The 20,822-nt window shown below is 49.3% G+C and overlaps 1 protein-coding gene across 2 annotated transcripts in view; it reads left to right on the top strand.

Moving 5' to 3' along the window:
• The first annotated feature begins 520 nt into the window (after positions 1-520).
• Positions 521-20,822, top strand: part of INPP5B (inositol polyphosphate-5-phosphatase B) — a 47,442-nt gene continuing 27,140 nt past the window's right edge. The window contains exons 1-6 of one of the 2 annotated variants that reach the window (XM_032877315.1): positions 521-601; positions 1,306-1,388; positions 1,774-1,868; positions 3,167-3,196; positions 4,005-4,115; positions 8,941-9,081. In XM_032877315.1, the coding sequence (XP_032733206.1) occupies positions 527-601; positions 1,306-1,388; positions 1,774-1,868; positions 3,167-3,196; positions 4,005-4,115; positions 8,941-9,081 (535 nt within the window). In that variant the 5' untranslated portion in view covers positions 521-526. Of the gene's footprint in view, positions 602-1,305; positions 1,389-1,773; positions 1,869-3,166; positions 3,197-4,004; positions 4,116-8,940; positions 9,082-9,278; positions 9,326-20,822 lie in introns of those variants that run through there. The other variant, XM_032877313.1, reaches the window with a different exon arrangement.

The raw sequence follows: 20,822 nt of genomic DNA, 5'->3' as shown, positions 1-20,822 counted from the left end.
GAGACTTTAGCTGAGCCCAGTTTTGCCACTTGCTAGCTGCAGGGCCTTGGTCACGCTGTTTAACCTCTCTGATCTTCAGTTTCTCCACCTGGGAAACTGAGGCGATGGTTCTTCAACAGTGCTGTTCTTCAAGCTAGGACAAGGTAGTTCTGTGGGGAGAAACCGTTCCAGTCGAGGCCAGAGCTGGCCAGCGGCGAAGAGAGGAGTTGAGGACGGGATAGAGGAGAAAGTGAAAATGCATTCTTTTTTTCCCTTAAGGCAGACGTGGCTGTCTTCCTTCCCGGCCCTGGGCGGGGAGCTCTGGCCCCAAGACTTAGAGGGCCGGGGTAGAGGTTAGAGCAGTCATTAAGAAAACCTTCCGGAACCGGGAACCCAGCATAGCCCAGAACCTAAGGAGTTAAAGGGGGTGGGGAGTGGAGGTGAGGGGGAGCCCCGGGGGGGGGGGGAACCCTCCCCCCACCAGCACCCCTGTGATTGGTGCGGGCATGCTGGGACTTGCAGGCTGGCTGACCAGCTTGTGGCGCAAATGCTACTGGGAAACGTAGTCCCTCGCCAGCCAGGGCCGCAGTGTCCCACGTACCCAGCGGTGACAGCTCAAGAGGTAGGTGAAAATGGCAGGGGGCTGGGAGCAGATGCGGAGCGGCGAGGCCAGGGCAGAGCTGGGCAGGAGGGAGTGGGCAAACTGAGGGCTGAGACCCTTGTCCTGTGGCTGTCACTACTGGACACCCCCCTGTGGCTGATGCAATGAGGCCTGCTGGGCGGGTCGGAGGACCAAGGAGCAATGGGATGTTTTTTCCTGTCTCCAAGGAAAGAGGAACAGGACTGGGGTCCTTGTCCAGGATAAGACACCTCCCTTCCTGGGAATAGGACATTTCCCCCCAAACCCAGGCAGACACACCATGGACACCTCCCAGAGAGGTGCCTCCCAGAGAGGACTACTACTGCTCCCTACAAAGGGAGACAGAGCCCTATCCCAGGGGCAGTGGGACTGTGTCTCCTTCTCCAATAAGGGGACAAGGCACCCACCTTCCAACAAGTTGACCGGACCCCACTCAGAAACAACTGAATGCCCTTCCAGACAAAGGGTGGTACAACAAATTGTACATCCCTCCAGGGCCAAAGGGATGACCCCTCCCCCTGGAAACTAAAAGGCCCATCTAAGGAGGAGGAAGAGGATGGTCAGGCCTCCTCTACCCTCTCTCTTTACAAGGACCCCTCTTCCCTGCCCCCCAGCCTTCTGAGGCAGCTCCATCACCTCCTGGGTAACATGTTGACCAAAGAGGGCTCCTATCTGCTGCTCTCCAGGGTGTGTCTGCCCAGCAGGGCCCAGCATGGACCAGTCTGTGGCGATCCAGGAGACCCTGGCTGAGGGGGAATACTGCATCATCATATCCTTCCCAGCACGGAGCTCCCAGCCCTGGCACTCACCCTGACCCTGGGCAGTGGAACGGACCTGTCTATGTATCTGTCTGTTCTCCTTCTTCTCTCTGCCATCGGGGAGAAGGAAACCAGTATTTACTAAGTACTTGCTCAGTCCTGGACTCTGCCCCGTGCTTTAAATACTCTGTTATCCTCCCAACCTACTGTTAATTGGGGGTTATCAGTCCCCACATCACAGATGAGGAAGAATCAGAGAAGTGAAGTAACTTGCCCAAGGTCACACAGCGAATCTGGGTGAGCGATGGAAGGGCAGGGAAGGTGGGCTGGGCTGGCTGGGCTGGCAGAGGCCTGGCCTCGGGTTTCGTTTTGGTTTCCCTTGACCTTACGCAGCAGGCACTACAAGGTGTGCTGTGTGAGGGAGACAGCAGACAGAGCCGCCTCCTGGGACTCGTGCGTCACCGCCCGAAACAAGGTGGCCAGGAATATGCGTAAGTGAGGGGTTTGGTCCTTGCCTGTCAGGCCTCAGGGTTATCCTTGACCATACCCTCCAGCTGGACTTCAGCCATCCCTCTGGGGCCCAGTCTTAAGTCTTCGAGATTAATTATACTAATGATACTTAATATTGTTTGAACGTTATATTCTAAGCCCTTCATGTGTATTAGCTTATAAAATCCTCAACAGTCTGATGAAGGAACGCCTCACACACAGATGACTTCGTGTACTTGCCCAGATCTTGAGCTGCATGGTCTTTCTGCCTGGATTCAAATCCAGGTTTTATTACTTCTGAGCCATGTGACTTTTTTTTCTTTTTGTTTTAGGGAGAGAGCATGCGAGCCAGTGGGATGGGAGAGGGGCAGAGGGAGAGGGCAAGAGAGCATCTCAAGCAGGCTCCACAACATGGAGCCCGACTCAGGTCTCTATCTCATGGGGCTCAGGGTCACAACATCAAGAGTCGGACGCCTAATCGAATGAGCCACCCACGCCCCTGAGCCCCATGATCTGGAGCAAGCAAACTCTGTCCCTCAGTTTGTCCAGATTAAAGGTTAGAGTGGGTTAGTAACACGTAACATGTTTCAGACCCTGTGAAGGACACAGAAAGTACCCAGTAAATGTTGCAACTAATGCCTACATATTACACAGAAGCAGAGAGAGAATGAAGACTTCTTATCAAAGGTCTCAGAGCCAGAAAGTGAGCCTCACGGTCTCAGAGCCAGGAGGGAGAGGCATGAGACATTTTCTAATCTGCCACCCTCACTTTGCAGATAGCAAAACTGTGGTCAGAGAGGGAAGGGGGCGGCTGAAGTTGTACTGTTGCTGTCACAGGCAATGGCTAGATCACGCATGTGTTTTACTCACAAAGCAGGGACGTCCCCCAGATGAGACATGTTCAGCTTTGAGGACCTATCCATAGAATGGTGGTCTCTGATGGGCACCAAGGACAGAGAAGGCATGAGGACTATGCATCGCTGGGCACCACCAGCACGACCCTAGGGACCAAGGAGGGAATGTGAGCATGCGAGGCTTAAGGGACAGCTAGGGAGCCCCGTCTTCACTGCTGCTTCCTGCCCTTAGTCTCTTCCTGTATATGCACCGGAGGATGGCCATTACGGGGGACGATGTCTCTTTGGACCAGATAGTGCCAGTCTCACGGGATTTTACGCTGGAAGAAGGTGCCACAGGGGCTGGGCGGTATGAATCCCTCTCCTCTGGGTCCCTGGGTCATGTCTGCCCTTGCAGGGGCTAGGGTGCTCAATGGCTAAGGGCCTTTGCCTTTCCCTCCCCACAGTGTCCCCAGATGGCGAACTCTACATTCTTGGTGAGTGGTCCTTTCAGCGTGAGTCCCAGCTGGGACAGGGGGTAGAGGAGCTGCAGAGAGAAGAATGGTGTGAAGTAAGAGCATGGTGATGTCCTTCCTGTGGCAAGCAGGACGCTGCAGGATCAGGCCCACCCACTCTCTGGCCCGGCTTCCACCATTTTCCTCCTCCTTGCTGTGCTTGGAATCCTCTGGATGGCTTCCATCACCATGAACATGACACCACCACCACCACCACCCCGCCGAGCCCCTGCCCATGCTGTTCCCTCTTCCTGAAAGACCCCACACCTCCTTTCACTTAGCCAACTCATCCTTCGGGGCTTCAGTCTACACTGGGCTTTTTCCAGGAAGCTTGTGTTGAGCCCCCTGAAACTGTCTGAGCCTCACGCATACCCATTCCTTTTTCTCATCTTCTCCGGTCTGTGGCACTCACAGTGATTTAATTATCGCTGGTGAATCTGTTTAATGCTCGTCTCCTTGGCTAGACTGCAGTAGTGGGGGCGGTGGTAAGAACAACAGGAATGAACATCTAATCCCTGGTTTTCTTGTGCCAGGCACTGTGCTAGGAGCTTCACAGGCATCATAGGCTGCTTTCCTCACAACTCTGTGAGGTTATTACTGTTGTCATCCCTAGTTTATGGACGAGGTAACAGAGGCCCAGAGAAATTAAGTAACTTTGTATGGGTGAACTGCTTACAGGCCGAAGGAGATTTGGGATCTTGGGGGACTGATTCTCTTCCATTCTGGGGCCTCCAGCCTTAGCGCTTGGTTCCTGGAGGCCAAGGGCTCAATTCCCACCTCCTCTGTGTAGGCTCAGATGTGACCGTCCAGTTGGACACGGCAGAGCTCAGCCTCGTATTCCTGCTGCCCTTCGGTTCACACACCAGGATGTTCCTCCAAGAAGTTGCCAGGGCCTGTCCAGGTAGGTAAGACCCCAGGTTCTCTGGGGTGGGGTGGGGGCGTTGGCTGGACACTGACCTACCTGCTGCCAGTTGACTTTCCACCCTTTGGCCCCATACTCCCCAGTTTCTGCGCCTTCTCAAAGCTGCTGGCAGGAGGCCAGAGTGCCCTCAGGCCACGAACCAAACACGTGTTTGCATTTCTGGTTTCCCATTTCCAGACCCGAGATTTACATCCAGCACAGTTCTCTTTGTCCTCCTGGCTCTGGGCAGGGCTGCACAGGGCAGTCTGTGATTCTGATGCAGAATCTCTTACAAGTTGGTAGGCCAGAAGCTTCTAGAGACCCATCTTCCCTCTCTCTGGCAACCACAGCTGGAACAAAGAGAGGTCGGGTACGTGGGCTCTCCTGCCCTTGAACCCTGCTCTCTCTCCCACTGCAGCTGAGGAACAAGTCTAGTTTTGGCTTAGCAGTGAGAGGTTAGTGGCTTCTGGGGAAAAATTTGTTTAGAGCAGGATTTCAGCCAGGCAGGGAAAGGAGAGTTTGTGCAGAACAGAGGATTAGCCACAGAACATGCAAAACCCAGCCACCAGGTGCTGGCCTTAGGTGTTACCCAATACTGTTACTTGTTTCCTCTCCAGCCAACACCTTGTCTCTGTGGGAATGGGGTGGGGAATGCGGTGGGGAACGCCTTCCTTCCATCATGGTCTCACCATGGACACTGACCGTCCAGGAGGTTCCAACTTAGCTACATGGTACGCCAGGAAGGAGACTGGCTTTTTTTTTTTTTTAAGATTTTATTTATTTATTTGACAGAGAGAGAGATCACAAGTAGGCAGAGAGGCGGGCAAGGGCCGGGGGGGTGGGGGAAGCAGGTTCCCTGCTGAACAAGGAGCCCAATGTGGAGCTCGATCCCAGGACCTTGAGATCATGACCTGAGCAGAAGGCAGAGGCTCAACCCACTGAGCCACCCAGGTGCCCCAGGAGACTGGCTTTGGGTGCAACCTGGCATACATAGGAAAAGGAAGTAGAAACAAAATTACAGAGCCTTGAATGCCTGGTTAAGGTTTTTTGTTTTTTTTTTAAGATTTTATTTACTTATTTGACAGACAGAGACCACAAGTAGGCAGAGAGGCAGGCACAGAGAGAGGAGGAAGCAGGCTCCCCGCTGAGCAGAGAGCCCAATGTGGGGCTCAATCCCAGAACCCTGGGACCATGACCCAACCCGAAGGCAGAGGCCTCAACCCACTGAGCCACCCAGGTGCGCCCCTGATTAAGGGGTTTAAAGTTTACCCTACGAGCGGAAATTTGTCTCCAAAGCTTCAACTAATATGGATAACTCATCTTACGATTATCAGTAGTAGATGTAGGAGGGGTAATAGAAGTCTAGTCCGCTATCCATTGTCCTATGGAGCCTGTAGGAGGGGTAATAATAGTTAATAGCAAAGAGCACGGACCTTGAAGCTACACAGCCCCTTGCCTTTGAAACCTATCTTTGCTGATCCCTAGCTGTGTGTAACTTGGGGCAAACCACCTTACCTGTCTGAACCTTGACTTGTAGACTTGTGTATGTCAAGAATATCTCCCTCATGGAGTGTGAGAATTAAATAGCATAACACATGTGAGAGTGCCCAGTACACAGTAGGAGCTCAGAAACCATTTCATCCTTCTGTATGAGAGGGTCCATAACTTAGCCAACATTCACTGTTGACGCATGTGTTTGACCCTGCTCTAGGACCTTTTCATGCATTACACCATTTTCCTTACCGCTGCGTTACAAGCTACGTCTTAGCAATGCCCCCATTTTACAGATTGGGCACCTGAGGCTCAGAGAGGGTGTCTTAGGTCACAGCTGGTAAACCATGGAGCCAGGATTAGACAAGACTAGAAAGTCTTCTCCAGAGCTTGAGCTCTTTATGGGTTTTGTTTGCTTGTTTGTTTGTTTGTTTGTTTTCAAGATTTTATTTATTTGAGAGAGACAGAAAGAGAGCACGAGCAGGGGGAAAGGAGGAGCAGAGGTAGAGGGACAAGGGGCAGCCAACTCCCCGCTGAGCACAAAGCCTGATGCAGGGCTCCATGTGGGGCCCGATCCCATGACCCTGAGATCATGACCCAAGTCAGACACTTAACGTACTGAGCCACCTAGGTGCCCTGAGCTCTTGTGTTTTGATGCAGAATCTTTTACGAGTGCTTCCTAAGCTCACGCCATCCTATCCCATATGAACAGATCCATGAAGAAAAACTTTGTGGGGGGAGGTGATGTGTAAGCTGAGAGCGGAAAGACGAATGAGGTTTTTCCAGGCAGGCAACAAGGGGGAAAGGGTTGTCTGAGGGAAGAGAAGGTTGTTGGGTGGTATCAAATGTGGGGTAGGAGGGTATGGAGGAAGCTGAGCCAGGAGAGGCCAACACAGACAGCTCAGGGAAGGGTTTTAACCAACCAGCAAAGACCTTGGACTTTGCCCTACAGCTTGTGGGGCGCTGTAGGAGTTTTATTTTTTTTTATTTTTTATTTTTTTTATTTATTTTTTTTTTTTTTAAAGATTTTATTTATTGATTTGACAGAGAGAGATCACAAGTAGACAGAGAGGCAGGCAGAGAGAGAGAGAGAGGGAAGCAGGCTCCCTGCTGAGCAGAGAGCCTGATGCGGGACTCGATCCCAAGACCCTGAGATCACGACCTGAGCCGAAGGCAGCGGCTTAACCCACTGAGCCACCCAGGCACCCGCTGTAGGAGTTTTAAACAAAGGAATGGCAAGGTAGGATTTGCATGTAGGAAAATGTGCCCATTTGCTGGAAAACTGGTGCTGAAGGGGAGAGCAGGGAGGTCAACGGAAGTGTACTGCATGGGTTCAGGAGTAAAAAACTTACGCTGGGAGGGGCGCCTGATAGCTCAGTCAGTTGAGTGCCTGGATGTTCATTTCAACTCTGGTCATGATCTCAGGGTTGGGGGATCAAGCTCCATGTTGGGCTCCACGCTCAGCAGGGAGACTGCTTCAGATTCTCTCCCCCTCTTTCCCTCCCCCCCCCCCATAAATAAATCTTAAAAGAAAAAAAAAAACCAAACTAACAAAACTGAGGCTTAGGCTAGAGCCTGGTAATTGGGACAGGGAGCAAAGTGTGCACTGGAGCGTTCAAACTGAAGGGGATGAAGGTTCCCCCGGGGGGCGGGGGGTGAGTTTGAGTTGTGTTCACAACTTTACCCCCAGTGTTTGGAACAGTGCTTGGCACTTGGTAGATCCTTCATGGATATATGCTGAATGCAAGAACAGAAATTGAGGCTGGCGTGAAGATGGAAAGAGAGGGAGGAGTTGAGGATGACTTCCCTCTTTAAGGCTTAAGTGTGTGTCTATTGGCTGTCTTCCCTGTTCTGCTTTCTGGGGCCCACACTTGGGACAACCAGCAGGAACCTGCACTGAATCTAATTCTTTGAGCAGTCGTCCCATGTGGACTTCCTCAGGGAGGGGCCCAGAGAAGAGGGGACTCTCACTGCTGAAGGCTCTTGGGTGTCTGTCTATAAGCCCAAGCCTTGCATTTTACAGGTAATGGGACTGGAGTCCATGATGAGGTATGAGGTGAAAGGTGAAAGGAGATAGGTTTTCTCCACCCAGTCCTTGGTGGATAATGTGCAGCACAAAAGGCCAGGGAGTGGAACTACCTTGGTCAAGAAACCACCGCTAGGGAAAAGAAGCAGCTAATGAAATGAACACCTACTATGTCCCAGATATTTTTCTAGACATCTAGACAATGCACACCAACCATGTTCTCCTGTTCTTTCTTTTGAGCAATGCTAAAGAGTAGATACCCTGTTTTACAGATGAGTAAACTGACATAGAGAAGGTAAGTAACTTACCCAAGCTCATTCATCGATTGAAGTACTATGATGAGATTTGCAACCCCAGGTTCTAACTCATGCCCATGGGGTCCAGAGATTTCAGTTCAGATCCCAGTTCTGCTACTTCCTAGTCGTGAATGTGAACAGTATGTTTTATTTCTTTAGGCCTTGACTTTATCATTTGTACAGTGATGATATGAACCTCCCTTCCCTACTACTCCAAGAGTTTTGTGAGGATCAGATGAGGCCCAGGATGGGCTAACAGTATGTAAATGCTGAAAAGTATTTAAAAGCTGTGTCTGGCGGTGCCACACTGGGGCCTGGAACCCAAATTTCTTCGGTTATGATGCTCTTGCAAATCCAATTCAGTTTGGTCAGGTTTGTGCAGTTTTACAAGACCAGGCAAAAGAGCATAGGAGACCAAAAGCATCTGGGGCTGAGACAGAACTGGGTTTGAGTGAGAGGCAGAACCACTCAAGACTTTCTAGGAAGGAGTGGCAGTCTGGTTAAGCGGGAACCAGAAGGCTTGTCATTGAGAGGACTTGTCTTGAAGCCATGTCCCAGAGCAAGCACGCTGCTTTCACTTAGAGTGTGTGTTTATTTGGAGTAGTTTACAAGTCGCTGAGGGAGATTATGGGCCATTAAAGCACCCTACCCCGCTCCCTACTACTGACAGCTATTTGAATTCCCACTGCCTGACCTTAGACTTAAGGTCTCTGAGCTCAGCTGCCATGGCGTAGTAGTTCCCTACCTCCTGAAGTTAGTTGTGAGGATAAGGAGTAACACAAAGGGAAGCGCAGGCATTGGCACATAGTGGCGCGGGTCTAGCCTGGAAGGTTTCTTTTGTTTTCACATTTATTATTGCATTTGAATCTGAAACGCACCGAGTGCGCGGGGAAGCGGGCTTAGGGACCCTCCCGGGAGGCTGAGCGACTTGCTCACCGGCATACAGTCATGCAGAGGCGGAACAGGCCCTTCAAGCCCATGGCTCAGCATTCCCTCCATTTTCCCGCCACAGGTTTCGACCCTGCGACTCCAGATCCTGAGTTCCTGTGGCTGTCTCGATACAGGTGCACCCGGCCGGAGTCCGAGCCGCCGACGCCACTCGGTTGGAACTCGCCTCCAGGTACCGCGCCGCGGTTCGCCGGAATTGGCGGAGGCAGGTATCCGTCTCGAAACGGCTGGTAGGGATTGGAGGAGGTGCGGCTACGGGCGGGCACTTTTTTTCTGTTTAGGGGCGGGGCTATGGAAAAGATCGGCCTTCGATTGGCGGAGGTGACAAGCGGGGTGGGCCCCTCTGGGGGCGGAGCGGGTGGGGCGGTGCGGGCGGCGTGATGAAGAGCTTGAAGAAGCAGGCAGGGAAATGTCCGCCGCCGCCGGCTCTCGAGACTGCGACTCTGCAGGTCTTTGGCGGGCTGTGGGTAGCTGGGCTGGGGCTCGGGGCGGGGAGGGGCGACGGGCCCGGGCCTCGGGCGCGCACGGTCTGCGGTTTGGCCGGTGGACGCACGGGGCAAAGACCAAGGTCCTGGCCCTTCGGAGGCGGGGACGCTGGGACTGAAGTTCCGTGGGGATATTATTATTCGCCCGCATGGTTGAGGGCAGGCAGATGGCTGTGTGGTACTCAGGGATCCGGAGGCTGGGGTTGTAGTAAAGCTCCGTTCCTGACTCGCTGTCTGACCTGGGGCCGGTCGCTGCCCCTCTCTGAGCCTCTGTTTCTCCATTCTGACCTTGCGTGTTTGGCTTGTGTTGGGGGTGCGCTCGCCATGACGGAGCCTTCCTTTGGGCGAGGAAGGGTTTGTGTATTGGGGCTTCCCTGCTCTCCTGTCGGCCCGCCCGAAGATAGATGGGGGTGATAGGTGGGGGTGTGCACACATCTGGAGTCTGAGAGAGTCCTGCCTACCCTGGGACTGGAGGCCAGGATGAGGTTACAGGTGAAAGGGACTAGATTCTTTAAACTGAGCCCTTACTGGGGAATGTTGTGCAGCACAAAAGGCCAATTGTTGAGCAGGAGGTAGTCTTTTGGAAAGCGAGAGGCCCAGGGCTGAAGTGTGTGTCAGTCTGGTGCTTTGGGAGGACCTGCAGACCTGGATTTTCTGTCCAGCTCCTGGATTTTCTGCAAGGGCCCTCTGGTATGTTTTTCTCCTGGGTGTGCCCATGCGGCACCAGTTACGTGTGAGCTCTGGCATGACCACTGGTACCCATTCGTGCCCCTTTTCTCAGCCATTTGGGAAAGATGAAGAGCCTGTCAAGTAGCTGTGTAAGTGTGGCCAGCACTCCACTTGCTCTTATAAGGCTTGGAAACTATGAGGGGCTGGGGCAAGGAGGGTGGGGATAGCATGTTGCACAAAGTTTGTAAAATGAGAGGAAATTGGGTGAGCAAAGGACTTCCTTAGTGCGTATGCTTTTCCATCATTGCAGCTGCTACCAGGCGCAGTTGAGGCACCTGAGGGTGCCGACAGTTTGCATCTTTCTTGGGCTTATCTCGTCTCACTTGAACTACTGCTCTTGAGAGGGCTGTTGCTTCAGTTCCCATGACATTCTGGACTGTGGTGCTGGGGCTGGTGAGAGCCTACAACTGAGAACAGGCCCAGTGGCCACGGAAGGGGGTGGGTCGTGTGTTCTTGGCCAGCGCCAGGTTGCTGGAGTGCTTCATTCCCTAAGTGGAGAGAGGTCTTCCAGGAGAAGTCCGGACAGCTCTGAAGGCGGCTTGTCCACCCATGGGTGATAAATGTGCAGGGATCTCAGAATCTTTCGTTTCCATTCACAAAACAAAACCTAGTCACATGCTGGTGAGGAATTATGGTCAAGGTTTTGGTTTTATTTTTGGTGTAAAATGACTTGGCTCCATCTTTGTACCTACAGTAAGTGGAGTTATGTGATTAATTGCTAAGTTGCTCATGGTAAGATTGGTAAGAGAGAGCACCAAGCCCCTAGTTCTATCTCTCGTCTCTGTTTCCAGAGTTGCTCCGGCCTCAGAGGAGAGTCCCTCTTTGGGCCTCCTCTGGATGTTCTGGATAGCTGGGGCCCCAAGGGAAACAGGTAGTGGATTGGATTCTAACAACATGCATATGATCAAAAGACCCACTTCCTGATAGCCTGAGGAACCAACCCGAGGCAAAAGGCTGCTTTAAAAATGCTACTCAGGAGGCACTTCAGAAGAAACAGGGCTCCCTCAAGGAGCTGACGGTCTAACCGAGGGGTCTGACAGATGGGATGCTGCAATGTGGGCTGCAGGTGGAGTGGTAGCCTGTTCATCTGATTCTCTTGGGCTAAGAAACTGCACTGGCCTCAGACAAGCAGCCATCACAGGTGGGGACATTTTTGCTTCACTTATTTGTTCTCGATGGAGCTTTTTCTTAAAAAGAAATAAGGACAAATGCCTTCTTAGTCCTATCCAGCAAGTGAAGGTGGTTTTATCCAGAAAGCTCCTTGGGGGATCCTGCATAGGCCTCTGCACTCATCACTGTCCTGTAAAACATTCACCTGCATTTCATCCTGGGCACATGCAAAGACCCAGAGCTGTGTTCTGGAAGATTCTAAGGTATGCGCTAAAAGGGAAAGAACCACTCAGAAGTCCCATAGGGGCTCTTCTGGGCTGATTTAACAAAGTGGTAATAACAAACAAATTTTGGTCTTTTGAAGTGGTTTTTTTATTTCCATGGTTGATTCAAAGTGAGGCAGCTTTGTAGTAACTCGGATTGCAAATGAGATGTGCTGTGAGTATTTTTTCCCCTGGACCCAGGAAACAAAGCATTAAAGTCTGTCTGGCCTGAGAAAGGAAATGAATGCTATTTATATCTCAGGGCAAGCCTAAAGGGTAACCTAGATCACTAGGGTAGAAACCAGAGAGAATGTTGGAAAAATAACCCCTGGGATGGTCAGTTCGCTCACCCCAACCCCTCTCTTTCAGTAAGTAAAATTTCTGTGACCAACATATCCTTTTAGCATGGAGAAAAGGAATTCTCTTAGATGTTTCTGCAGGTGGGAATATCGCCCATCCTCTCTCTCTGTCTGTGCCTTTGTGGGAAGCTCCACTGGCTTCTAAGCAAATGAGTTTGAATCACCTTGTTTCTTTAAACAAAAGAGAACTGTGCTTCTTTTTCTTCCTCCTTTTGTTGTTCCCTTCTCTATTTTCCCTCTTTGTCCCATTTAACCTTGTGTTCCTTTCTAGAACAGGAGAGCCCCCCACCCCCACCCCTACTTTTCTTTCCCTCAGAAAACAGTTTCTGTTGGAATTCTACAGTGGGAGTCTAGAGCAAGAGAAGTGACCCACAAACATTCACTTAGAAGTAGAGCTCTGCACAGAAAATTCCTCAGGGACGGAAGGTTCAGGAAGAGAGGCATCAATATTTATTAGAGGGAAGACAGTGTTGGAACATAGAAGTTAGCTGACTTGCATGTTTTCTTTGCTGCTTAAAATATACTGTAACAAATTTGTAGGCTTTACCAGTGATGATGCTTAGGCTAGCCGAAGCTGGATGAATGATGAGGATTTGAACAAAGTGTGTGGCTAAGTGGCCTGGATATATATATATATATATATATATATATATATATATTTAAGATTTTATTTATTTATTTGACACACAGAGATCACAAGTAGGCAGAGAGGCAGACAGAGAGAGAGGGGTGAAGCAGGCTCTCCGCTGAGCAGAGAGCCCAATGCGGGGCTCAATCCCTGGACCCCGAGATCATGACCCGAGCCGAAGGCAGAGTCTTAACCCACTGAGCCATCCAGGCACCCCTGGCCTGGATATTTTAATTTTTATTTTCCTTATTTCACCTTGGTATAATATTAGCTGTGTCTCTTGACTTTCCTTTCTTCCATCTATACAAGGAGAGTAAATGTTAGTCTCCTGAATTCACCTCTGAATTATTTAGTTATTTATTTAAAGATTTTGTTTATTTATTTGACACAGAGAGAGCATGAGCAGGGGAGCAGCAGGCAGAGGGAGAGGGAGAAGCAGACTCCCCGTTGCGTAGAGAGCCCGATGCGGGGCTCAATCCTGGGACCCCAAGATCATGACCTGAGCCAAAGTTAGGTGCTTTACCAACTGAGACACTCAGGCGTCCCTTTATTTATTTACTTATAAATATTTATTTATTTGAGGATAGAGTCAGAGGAAGAGGGAGGGAGAGAAACTCTGAATTATTTAGAGGTGCTTCCTTTTGGGAAACTCATTCAGGAATTGCAAAGCGCACTTCCCAGAGCTTAGAAACTGGCTGCTCTCTTCAGGGCCTATCCTAGGCTGGTTTCTTCCAGGTAACCACTCATCATCTTTCTTCTGTCCTCCCTCCAGTTTCTTTTCTGTTAATACAGTCACTAAAAACCTCAGTCATCCTGGACTCTTCCCTCTCCTCTCCTAATAACCACATTCTATCCATTTGTCTTCTGCAATTAAAAATTTTTTGAAAATTGAAAAAAAATTTAAAGTCCCATAGTTCATATAAGTAGCATCTTACCTGAATAAACCCAGTGGCTTCCTTATAAGCCTTCCTAACCTTAAGCCTTCTTCTCCATAGGGATCTCCTTAAACTCTTATCGTACCCTACTATTTTGTATGTGAACTTGAGTGTTTTGCCACTTCCTCGTGTCCACATGGCTGTTCAAGTCCTGCACAGCCTGGCTTTAGCCCCCTCTTATCTTATCTAGTCTTATCTGCCCCAGTTCACCTTCATTTCCTCTTCTTCAAACTTGACTGCTTATAGTTTTTGGATAAAGCCCTTTGCGTTTTCATCTTTGTTGACTGCTCGTTCAGCTACATTTGTACAAGCTTGAACTTGCTGTTGTTAGCATTTTTGCATCCCCCCCGCCCCCAAATGCCAGCCAGATTCAGCCTTGCACATCAGTAGGTACTCAAAAAATGTCTGTGACTTTGAGCTATAGCGACCCAGGCAGTTTATCCCCCGAAGTGCTTAGTCACGTGAGCAGCTCCTGCCCCCTTCCTCTCTGAGCATGCTCTGAACTCCTCTTCCCTCCCTTCCTGGTTTGGTCTTGCCACTTCTCTTTTAGCTGTATGGCGGGACCCAGACAGTTCACAGAGGTCCAGGGAAGGGAAAGCCTGGAGGGAAAAAGTTACGTCATCTGTCTAGTGGTCTGTCACCACTATAACCTATTGCTGTGAAGTGGTTGCACTGGAGTCTTCCTCCTTGAAAGCTGAACTGGGGGGCGCCTGGGTGGCTCATTCAGTTAGGCATCTGCCTTTGGCTCAGGTCACGATCCCAAGACCTCCCTGCTCAGTGGGGGAGCCTGGTCTCTCTCTCCCTCTGCCTGCGGCTCTGCCTACTTGTGCTCTCTATCTCTCTGTCAAATAAATAAGTAAAATATTTAAAAAAAAAAAAAAAAGAAAGAAAAGAAAGAAAGAAAGCTGAACTGGTCATGGTTAGCCCTTGCTTGACAACCCAAGTCGGATTTGCACAGGGTGCAGATTGGAGCTTGAATCCAGGGCTTGTCGGTTTGCAGGACACAGGATATGTTTTTAGAGATCTCTAAAGGAAGAAAAGAAAAGAAGAGAAAATGAAGAAGCATAGTTATTCAACTTTTAAGAAAGTAACAGAACTGTTTGGGTGGTGGCTAGGCTGAAATAGGAAAAATTGATTCTTTGCATTGTTTGTAATGCTAGGTGCGCTGTGTTACAGGCTTTTCTCCAGGATTTCCTGCATTGTGCACTATTTACATAGCTCCTCCCACCTTTGTTTTGTTTTGTTTTGTTTTGTTTTTGTTTTTGTTTTAAATAGACTCCATGCCCCACGTGGGGCTCAAATTCACGACCCCAAGATCAGGAGTCGCCTACTCTTCCAATAGCCAGCCAGGCGCCCCCTAGCTCCCATTTATCATAGAGTAAAATCCAAGCTCTACATGGCATTCAAAGTCTTAACACTTTGGCTATATATTACTAGTATATATGTATTACTAACAAATCCTTTAAAATAAAAATTTGTTCATAAAAATGTATGTGAACTATTATTATTAGCAGTTACCATTTATTAAGTGCTTACTATGGGTCTGTGGGTCTCACACTGTGCCATAAAAGTACAGTAAGAGGATATCCATTTCTCAGACGGAGAGATTGAGGTTCGGAGAGGGTAGGTAACATGCCTGTGGTCACTCACCGGTCAGTGACAGAGTTGAGAACAGAACTCCAGCTGTCAGTTTGAATCTAATGCTTGAGCCCTCATCCTTTCATTTTCCCTAAAGCTTCTGAAACAGAATTTTTCCTTTCTACTTGTTTATCCTACTTATTATTCCTTTTTTCTGAGGATACCATAATGCCATATCGTTGTACTGAAATTGTTTCTTTTGCCAGAAATGTTTTCTGAACTTCACGTTTTTCTGATAGTTAATATAGTTTACTGGTTAAAAGCACAAACCCTGGACCCACATTCCCTGGGTTTGACTCCTGGCTGTGCCATTTATTATTTCTGTGTTCTGGGGCGAGTTACTGAAGATCTTTGTATTTACTTTCTGGTCTGTAAAGTGCAGATAATAATAGCACTTACTGCTGGAGTAGCTGTGAAGATTAAATAAATGGAGAGCATTTAAAGCCATGCCTGGCATGTAGTAAGCCCTAAGTATTCGCTATTAATATCATTCATGATAGTGGTACTATCACTGTCATCATTAACACAGCCTTGACTTGGATTCTGGGTAGTTGGATCTGGATCTGTTTATCTTCCTGTCAGTTGAGTGTGTCTCTCTCTCTCTCTCTTTTTTTTTTTAGGATTTTATTTATTTATTAGACAGGAGAGAGATCACAAGTAGGCAGAGAGGCAGGGGGGGATGCAGGCTCCCTGCTCAGCAGGGTTCAATCCCAGGACCCTGAGACCACCACCTGAGCCGAAGGCAGAGGCTTAACCTACTGAGCCACCCAGGCACCCCAGCTGAGTGTATCCCTTGCCACTACGTGTTGCCGTTGTAGGCTGCGACAGTGCACGGCATGGCCCCCTGTGTACACAGTGCAGTGTCACTGATAAGCACTGAACCAGCTCACTCACTGCTGACAGTTTGAATCATGAGGTATTTTTCTCCCATGGTTTTGCTGGTTCTTCTAGTGTGCTGGAAAAGGAATGCGAAGGCCAGTAGCTGAGAAGATAGGAAGGGTCCTCCCAGACCTGTCTGGTAGATGCTCAGCAAGGGTAGGGCATGGCCTCCACCCAGCACTGACAGCCACACACCCACACACCCGGTGGACACCATAGTAGTACTTTTGCTTTGTTATCCAGACAGACTCACAGAGAACTTAACTCTGCAAGTTGACAGTTTCATCGAAGATGTTGTGCTCGTGCTTGCTTTAATGTCACTTGTGCCATTTACTGGCTTGGTTCTGTGTCCTTGGGTGTGTCTGCTTTCTACTGTGGGCCTCAGTATCCTTATTTGCAAAAAGAAGCCAATAATTGGAAATAACAGAGAAGCACTTAGGAGAATCCATGGCAATTAGAGGGTACTTGATCAATGGTAGGCTTTATGATCAGGGCAGTGGGGGGTTAGGAGTGTTGTGGGGGCAAGTGGGAGAGGGAAAAGCACTAACTGTTCCTGCTCGTCTGCTGTGTACCAAACTTTGTGCTAGGCTCTTGACCCACTTAGATTTCATTTGGTTATTCCTTTGGCTTCTCTGAAAGTTCAGTGGTGTCATCTGCATTTTGCAAATAGGGAAACAAATTAAGTAATTTGCTTGAGGTTTCATACAAGGTAATGAATGGAGTCAGTGACAAAGCCAGGGCTGTTTTATTCCAAAGCCTAAGACTTCTTTCCCCAAACACTCTAATTTCTCTTAGAGGGCCACACAAGTTCTATGAACAAGAAGGTCTCAAGAAGTCGGAGAAATGATACCGGGGACTAGCATGGCAGTGGGAGTGGGCCTCATGAGGGAGAGGGGCTTCCCCTTAGAGGCAGGTGTGAGGGTGGCTTACACAGTGAACCTGGCCGCTGAACCTGGCCATTGTGGCTGTTTTGATGGGGCTGTTTCTAAGTGGTGGAGCTGTGAGCTGGGGAGGAGGGCCAATTTGCAAAGGGCCTCATCTGCTAGTTCAACCAGTTTGTATCTTAACCTGCAGGTAGCAGTGCAGCGCTGAAAGCTTTGGAGCAGGGAGACAGGAAACCATAGTTCAGTCTGGCCACCTCCAGACACAAAGCTGGATAGGGAGAAGGGAGAAGATCCTGTAATGGGAGACTCTTGCGGTAACAAGTTGAGGAGAGGTTGGCCTGGGAGAAGGCAGCCTTAGGAACGAGGCCATCGGCTCTGGGGGCCCAGTGAGAGGGTTGAGCGAGAGGGTTGAGTGGATGGCAGGATTGTATCCGCACCAGGCTGGCGAGGACAGGGCAGGTGCAGGTGACAAGGGAGAGCTCAGGGAGAGAGGGTCGAGCAGTCCAATGACAGCTTTCCCTGGGACGGATCAACATAGGACACCGGGTAGAGATGTAGACGGTGACAGGACTGCGCTCAGGCAGAGCTGGACAGCTCCGTTTGGAGTGGACTGTGATAATTGAGGATTCTCGTGGAAGAGAAGGAGTGCGACCATCTGCACGACTCTCTCTGGTGGCCACACGTGGCTATTTACATTTCATTTAGGTAAATAAGATAAAATTCCAGTTTCTCATTCGCTCTACGAACATTCAAGTGTTTCAGTGTGGCTAGTGGCTATTGTTTCAGGCAGTGAAGTTGCAGAACATTTCTGCCATCGCGGGAAGTTCTGTCGGACTGTGCTGGTCTAGACCTTGGGGAGTACCTCCAGATAAGTAGGGGACTTGTAGGAGGAAATGGAGCAAGAGGGGGAGATAGAAGGGGCAACCAAATTAAGAAATAATGTTGCTGGGGAAAAAGAAGAAAGAAAGAAAAGAAAGAAAGAATGTTGCTGCCTCACAGACAATTCTGGAAAGAAGTCTGGTACTTGGATTTGGGTTTGAATTTACTGTTTTTTCCTCCTGTGATGTCCTGTTTGAGAAAAAAGCCCCCACCCCAGGTCAGTGATAGGCCTGGCCACAAGACGTTGGCATTGAGACCTTGTCTCCTGTCTTGGTTTTGAAGATCAGGCTTTCAATAGGTCTGGTTTGGCTTCTAGAGCTCCTTTTGGCGTTGCAGGGAGGGAGAGGCTCCAGTTAACCATAGGAAGAGAAGATGGCAACCATAGAGGGCAGATACACTGTTATCTCTGGTCAGTGGAGGAGCCTAAGCTTAGAGAAGTTAGTGACTTGAAGTTAGTGACTAGAAGTTAGTGACTTGCCCAAAGTCATAGAGCTAATGAGTGGCAGAGTCCAAAATGGAATCTGGGTCTTTGATTTCAAAGCCTGTGATAGACGTATATAAATAAAATACACATCGTAGGGGCACCTGGGTGGCTCAGTGGGTTAAAGCCTCTGCCTTTGGCTCAGGTCATGATCCCAGGGTCCTGGGATCGAGCCCCGCATCGGGCTCTCTGCTCGGCGGGGAGCTTGCTTCTCCCTCTCTCTCTGCCTGCCTCTCTGCCTACCTGTGATCTCTGTCTGTCAAATAAATAAATAAATAAAATCTTAAAAAAAAAATACACATCGTAGCTAACTTGGAAAGTGCATATAAGCAAAAAGTAAACGAAGTCCTACCACGGAGAAATGACAACTGTCGACGCTTTGGTTTCTCCCCTTCCAGGCTCTCCAATGTGTGTACGTAAATGTCTGTAAAATGTATAGGTATATTTATAAGCCTGTTTTATATGTGCACATACATACACTCTATTCCTTTCTGATGTATGTAGCTATGTCAGGCCATGTCCTTAACTGCCATCTTCATTCCCTTATCAGTAGTTCTGAAGTCCTAAAAGCTCCAAAGACTGAAAAATTTTTTTTGCAAGTTTGGCCCAAGCTCAGTTTGGCAGTAAGACTTGCTTGGACTGACATGAGGCTATTTATAGGTTTTCTTTATCCCACCTCGTATGACTACTCCTAAGTTGCATTGTGGAAATATTAAAGTGCTCGATTCCTTGGTGTCGCCGCAGACTCTGCTGGGGGTATTGTATTATAGGCAGCGTAGGTAACACATTAGCTTTCCAAAGTCCCCAAAATGTTGGGGTGCCTGGCTGGCTCAGTCGGTTGATCATCTGCCTTCGGCTCAGGTCATGATCCCAGGGTCCTGGGATCGCATCCTGCGTTGGGGTCCCTGCTCCATGAGGAACCTGCTTCTCCTTCTCCCTGCCCCCAACTAGTGCTCGCTCTCTCTCTCTCTCTCTCTCTGTCAAATAAATAAGTAAAAAATCTAAAATAAATAAATTAATAAAATCCCCCGAATTATGAATTCCAAGGTCACTTGGAATTTGGGTTTCAGATCAGGAATTGGGGGATCTGTTGCTGCTTGGGCTAAGGAAGGGGCCTCCAGGGGCATTGTCACCTGTTTAGCCAAGCATGGGAGAGGGGGCGTGGTCTGTAAGCTGTGCAATGCAATGCACAGAATTTGCAAGAAGAAGAACACTTCTGCAGTTTTATACACCAGATCAAGCTGTTACTATGGTTGACCTACTTCCTCCGTAGGCTCTTCAGGGACATGGTGTCACTTGTAGGTGTGAAAGATGGTCATCAGGAAGGCACCCAGGAGGCACCTGAGTGGCTCGGTTGAGCGTCTGCTGCCTTTGGCTCAGGTCATGATCGCAGGGTTCTGGGATTGAGACCCAGTCGGGCTCCCTGCTCAGCGGGGAGTCTGCTTCTCCCTCTGCCTGCCACTCCCCTTGCTTGTGTTCTCTCTCTCTGCTCTCTCTCTCAAATAGAAATCTTTAATTAAAAACAAAATTGAATTTAAATAAAAATAAATAAATAAATAACCAGAAATGATGCTGAGCTTGCTCTCTGCCCTGTGGCTATTTGTTCAGCGTGTGTCTACTGGCTGCCTGATATGTTCCATAAATTGTGGTGAGCCGAGGGCCACAGAGAAAAAGCAACTCCTGCTTCCAGGAAGCTTGTGGTCTAGCTAAAGAAGGAGGCAGAAAGAGTTAAACAGTTATGGTTCCATTATGACAAATCCCTTGCCAAGACAAACTCTGGGTGTGTGAAGGTACAAGGGCCAGGGTGCCTGGGTGGCTCAGTGGGTTAAAGCCTCTGCTTTCGGCTCAGGTCATGGTCTCAGGGTCCTGGGATCGAGCCCCGCATCGGGCTCTCTGCTCAGCGGGGAGCCTGCTTCCTCCTCTCTCTCTCTCTGCCTGCCTCTCTGCCTACTTGTGATCTCTGTCTGTCAAATAAATAAATAAAATCTTAAAAAAAAAAAAAAAAGATACGAGGGCCAGAGAAGACCTTTTGAAGGAGGTGAATCCCGAGCCGAGTCTGCAAGGATGACTGAAACTCACCCCATGAAGGTGGGATTGGGGGGTGGTTAGGGTCGGGGGTGTGAGGAGGCAGTGTGCAAAGAGAGAAGTCGTTTTGCTGTGAATCGTTTGGGGGAGGGTGGCAGGAGATGGGGCTGGAAAGGGAGTCTGGGCTGATTACAAAGGTCTTTGTATGTAATACTCTGTTTTTGGGGTGATTTTTGGGGTTTATTGCACGGGTGATAGAAGTTATTGTGGGATTTGAGGCACAGGAATGACCTGCTCAGATTTGGGTTTTCTTCAAGATGGTGGCAGAATAGACTGGAGAGGGGGAGATAATGGAGGCAGGGAAGTCACTGAATGTGCTTTCCAGAAACAGTAAGGGCCTAACCTAAGGCATGACCGTAGGGATAGGGAAGAGGGTCAGGTATAAAAATATTCAAGAGAGAGGATTTATAGGACTTGGAGGACAAACATGGGAAGAAAGGAAGAACCCAGATGTCAGCTGTTAGATTGGCTGACAAAGAAATGGAGGTCTGAGGTCGGAAAAAGGGCAGAGTGGGAGTAGGGAAGCAGGAGAGGAGGAAGGACAGGAAGCTGTGGTCAAGAAGGAACCATGGGGCTACGTGATGGTAAATT

Source organism: Lontra canadensis, unplaced genomic scaffold (assembly GCF_010015895.1).
Source record: "Lontra canadensis isolate GAN:19392208 unplaced genomic scaffold, GSC_riverotter_1.0 scaffold60, whole genome shotgun sequence".
Taxonomy (NCBI): domain Eukaryota; kingdom Metazoa; phylum Chordata; class Mammalia; order Carnivora; family Mustelidae; genus Lontra; species Lontra canadensis.
Note: the sequence above shows the minus strand (reverse complement) of the source record. Positions and strands in the feature narration are given on the sequence as shown.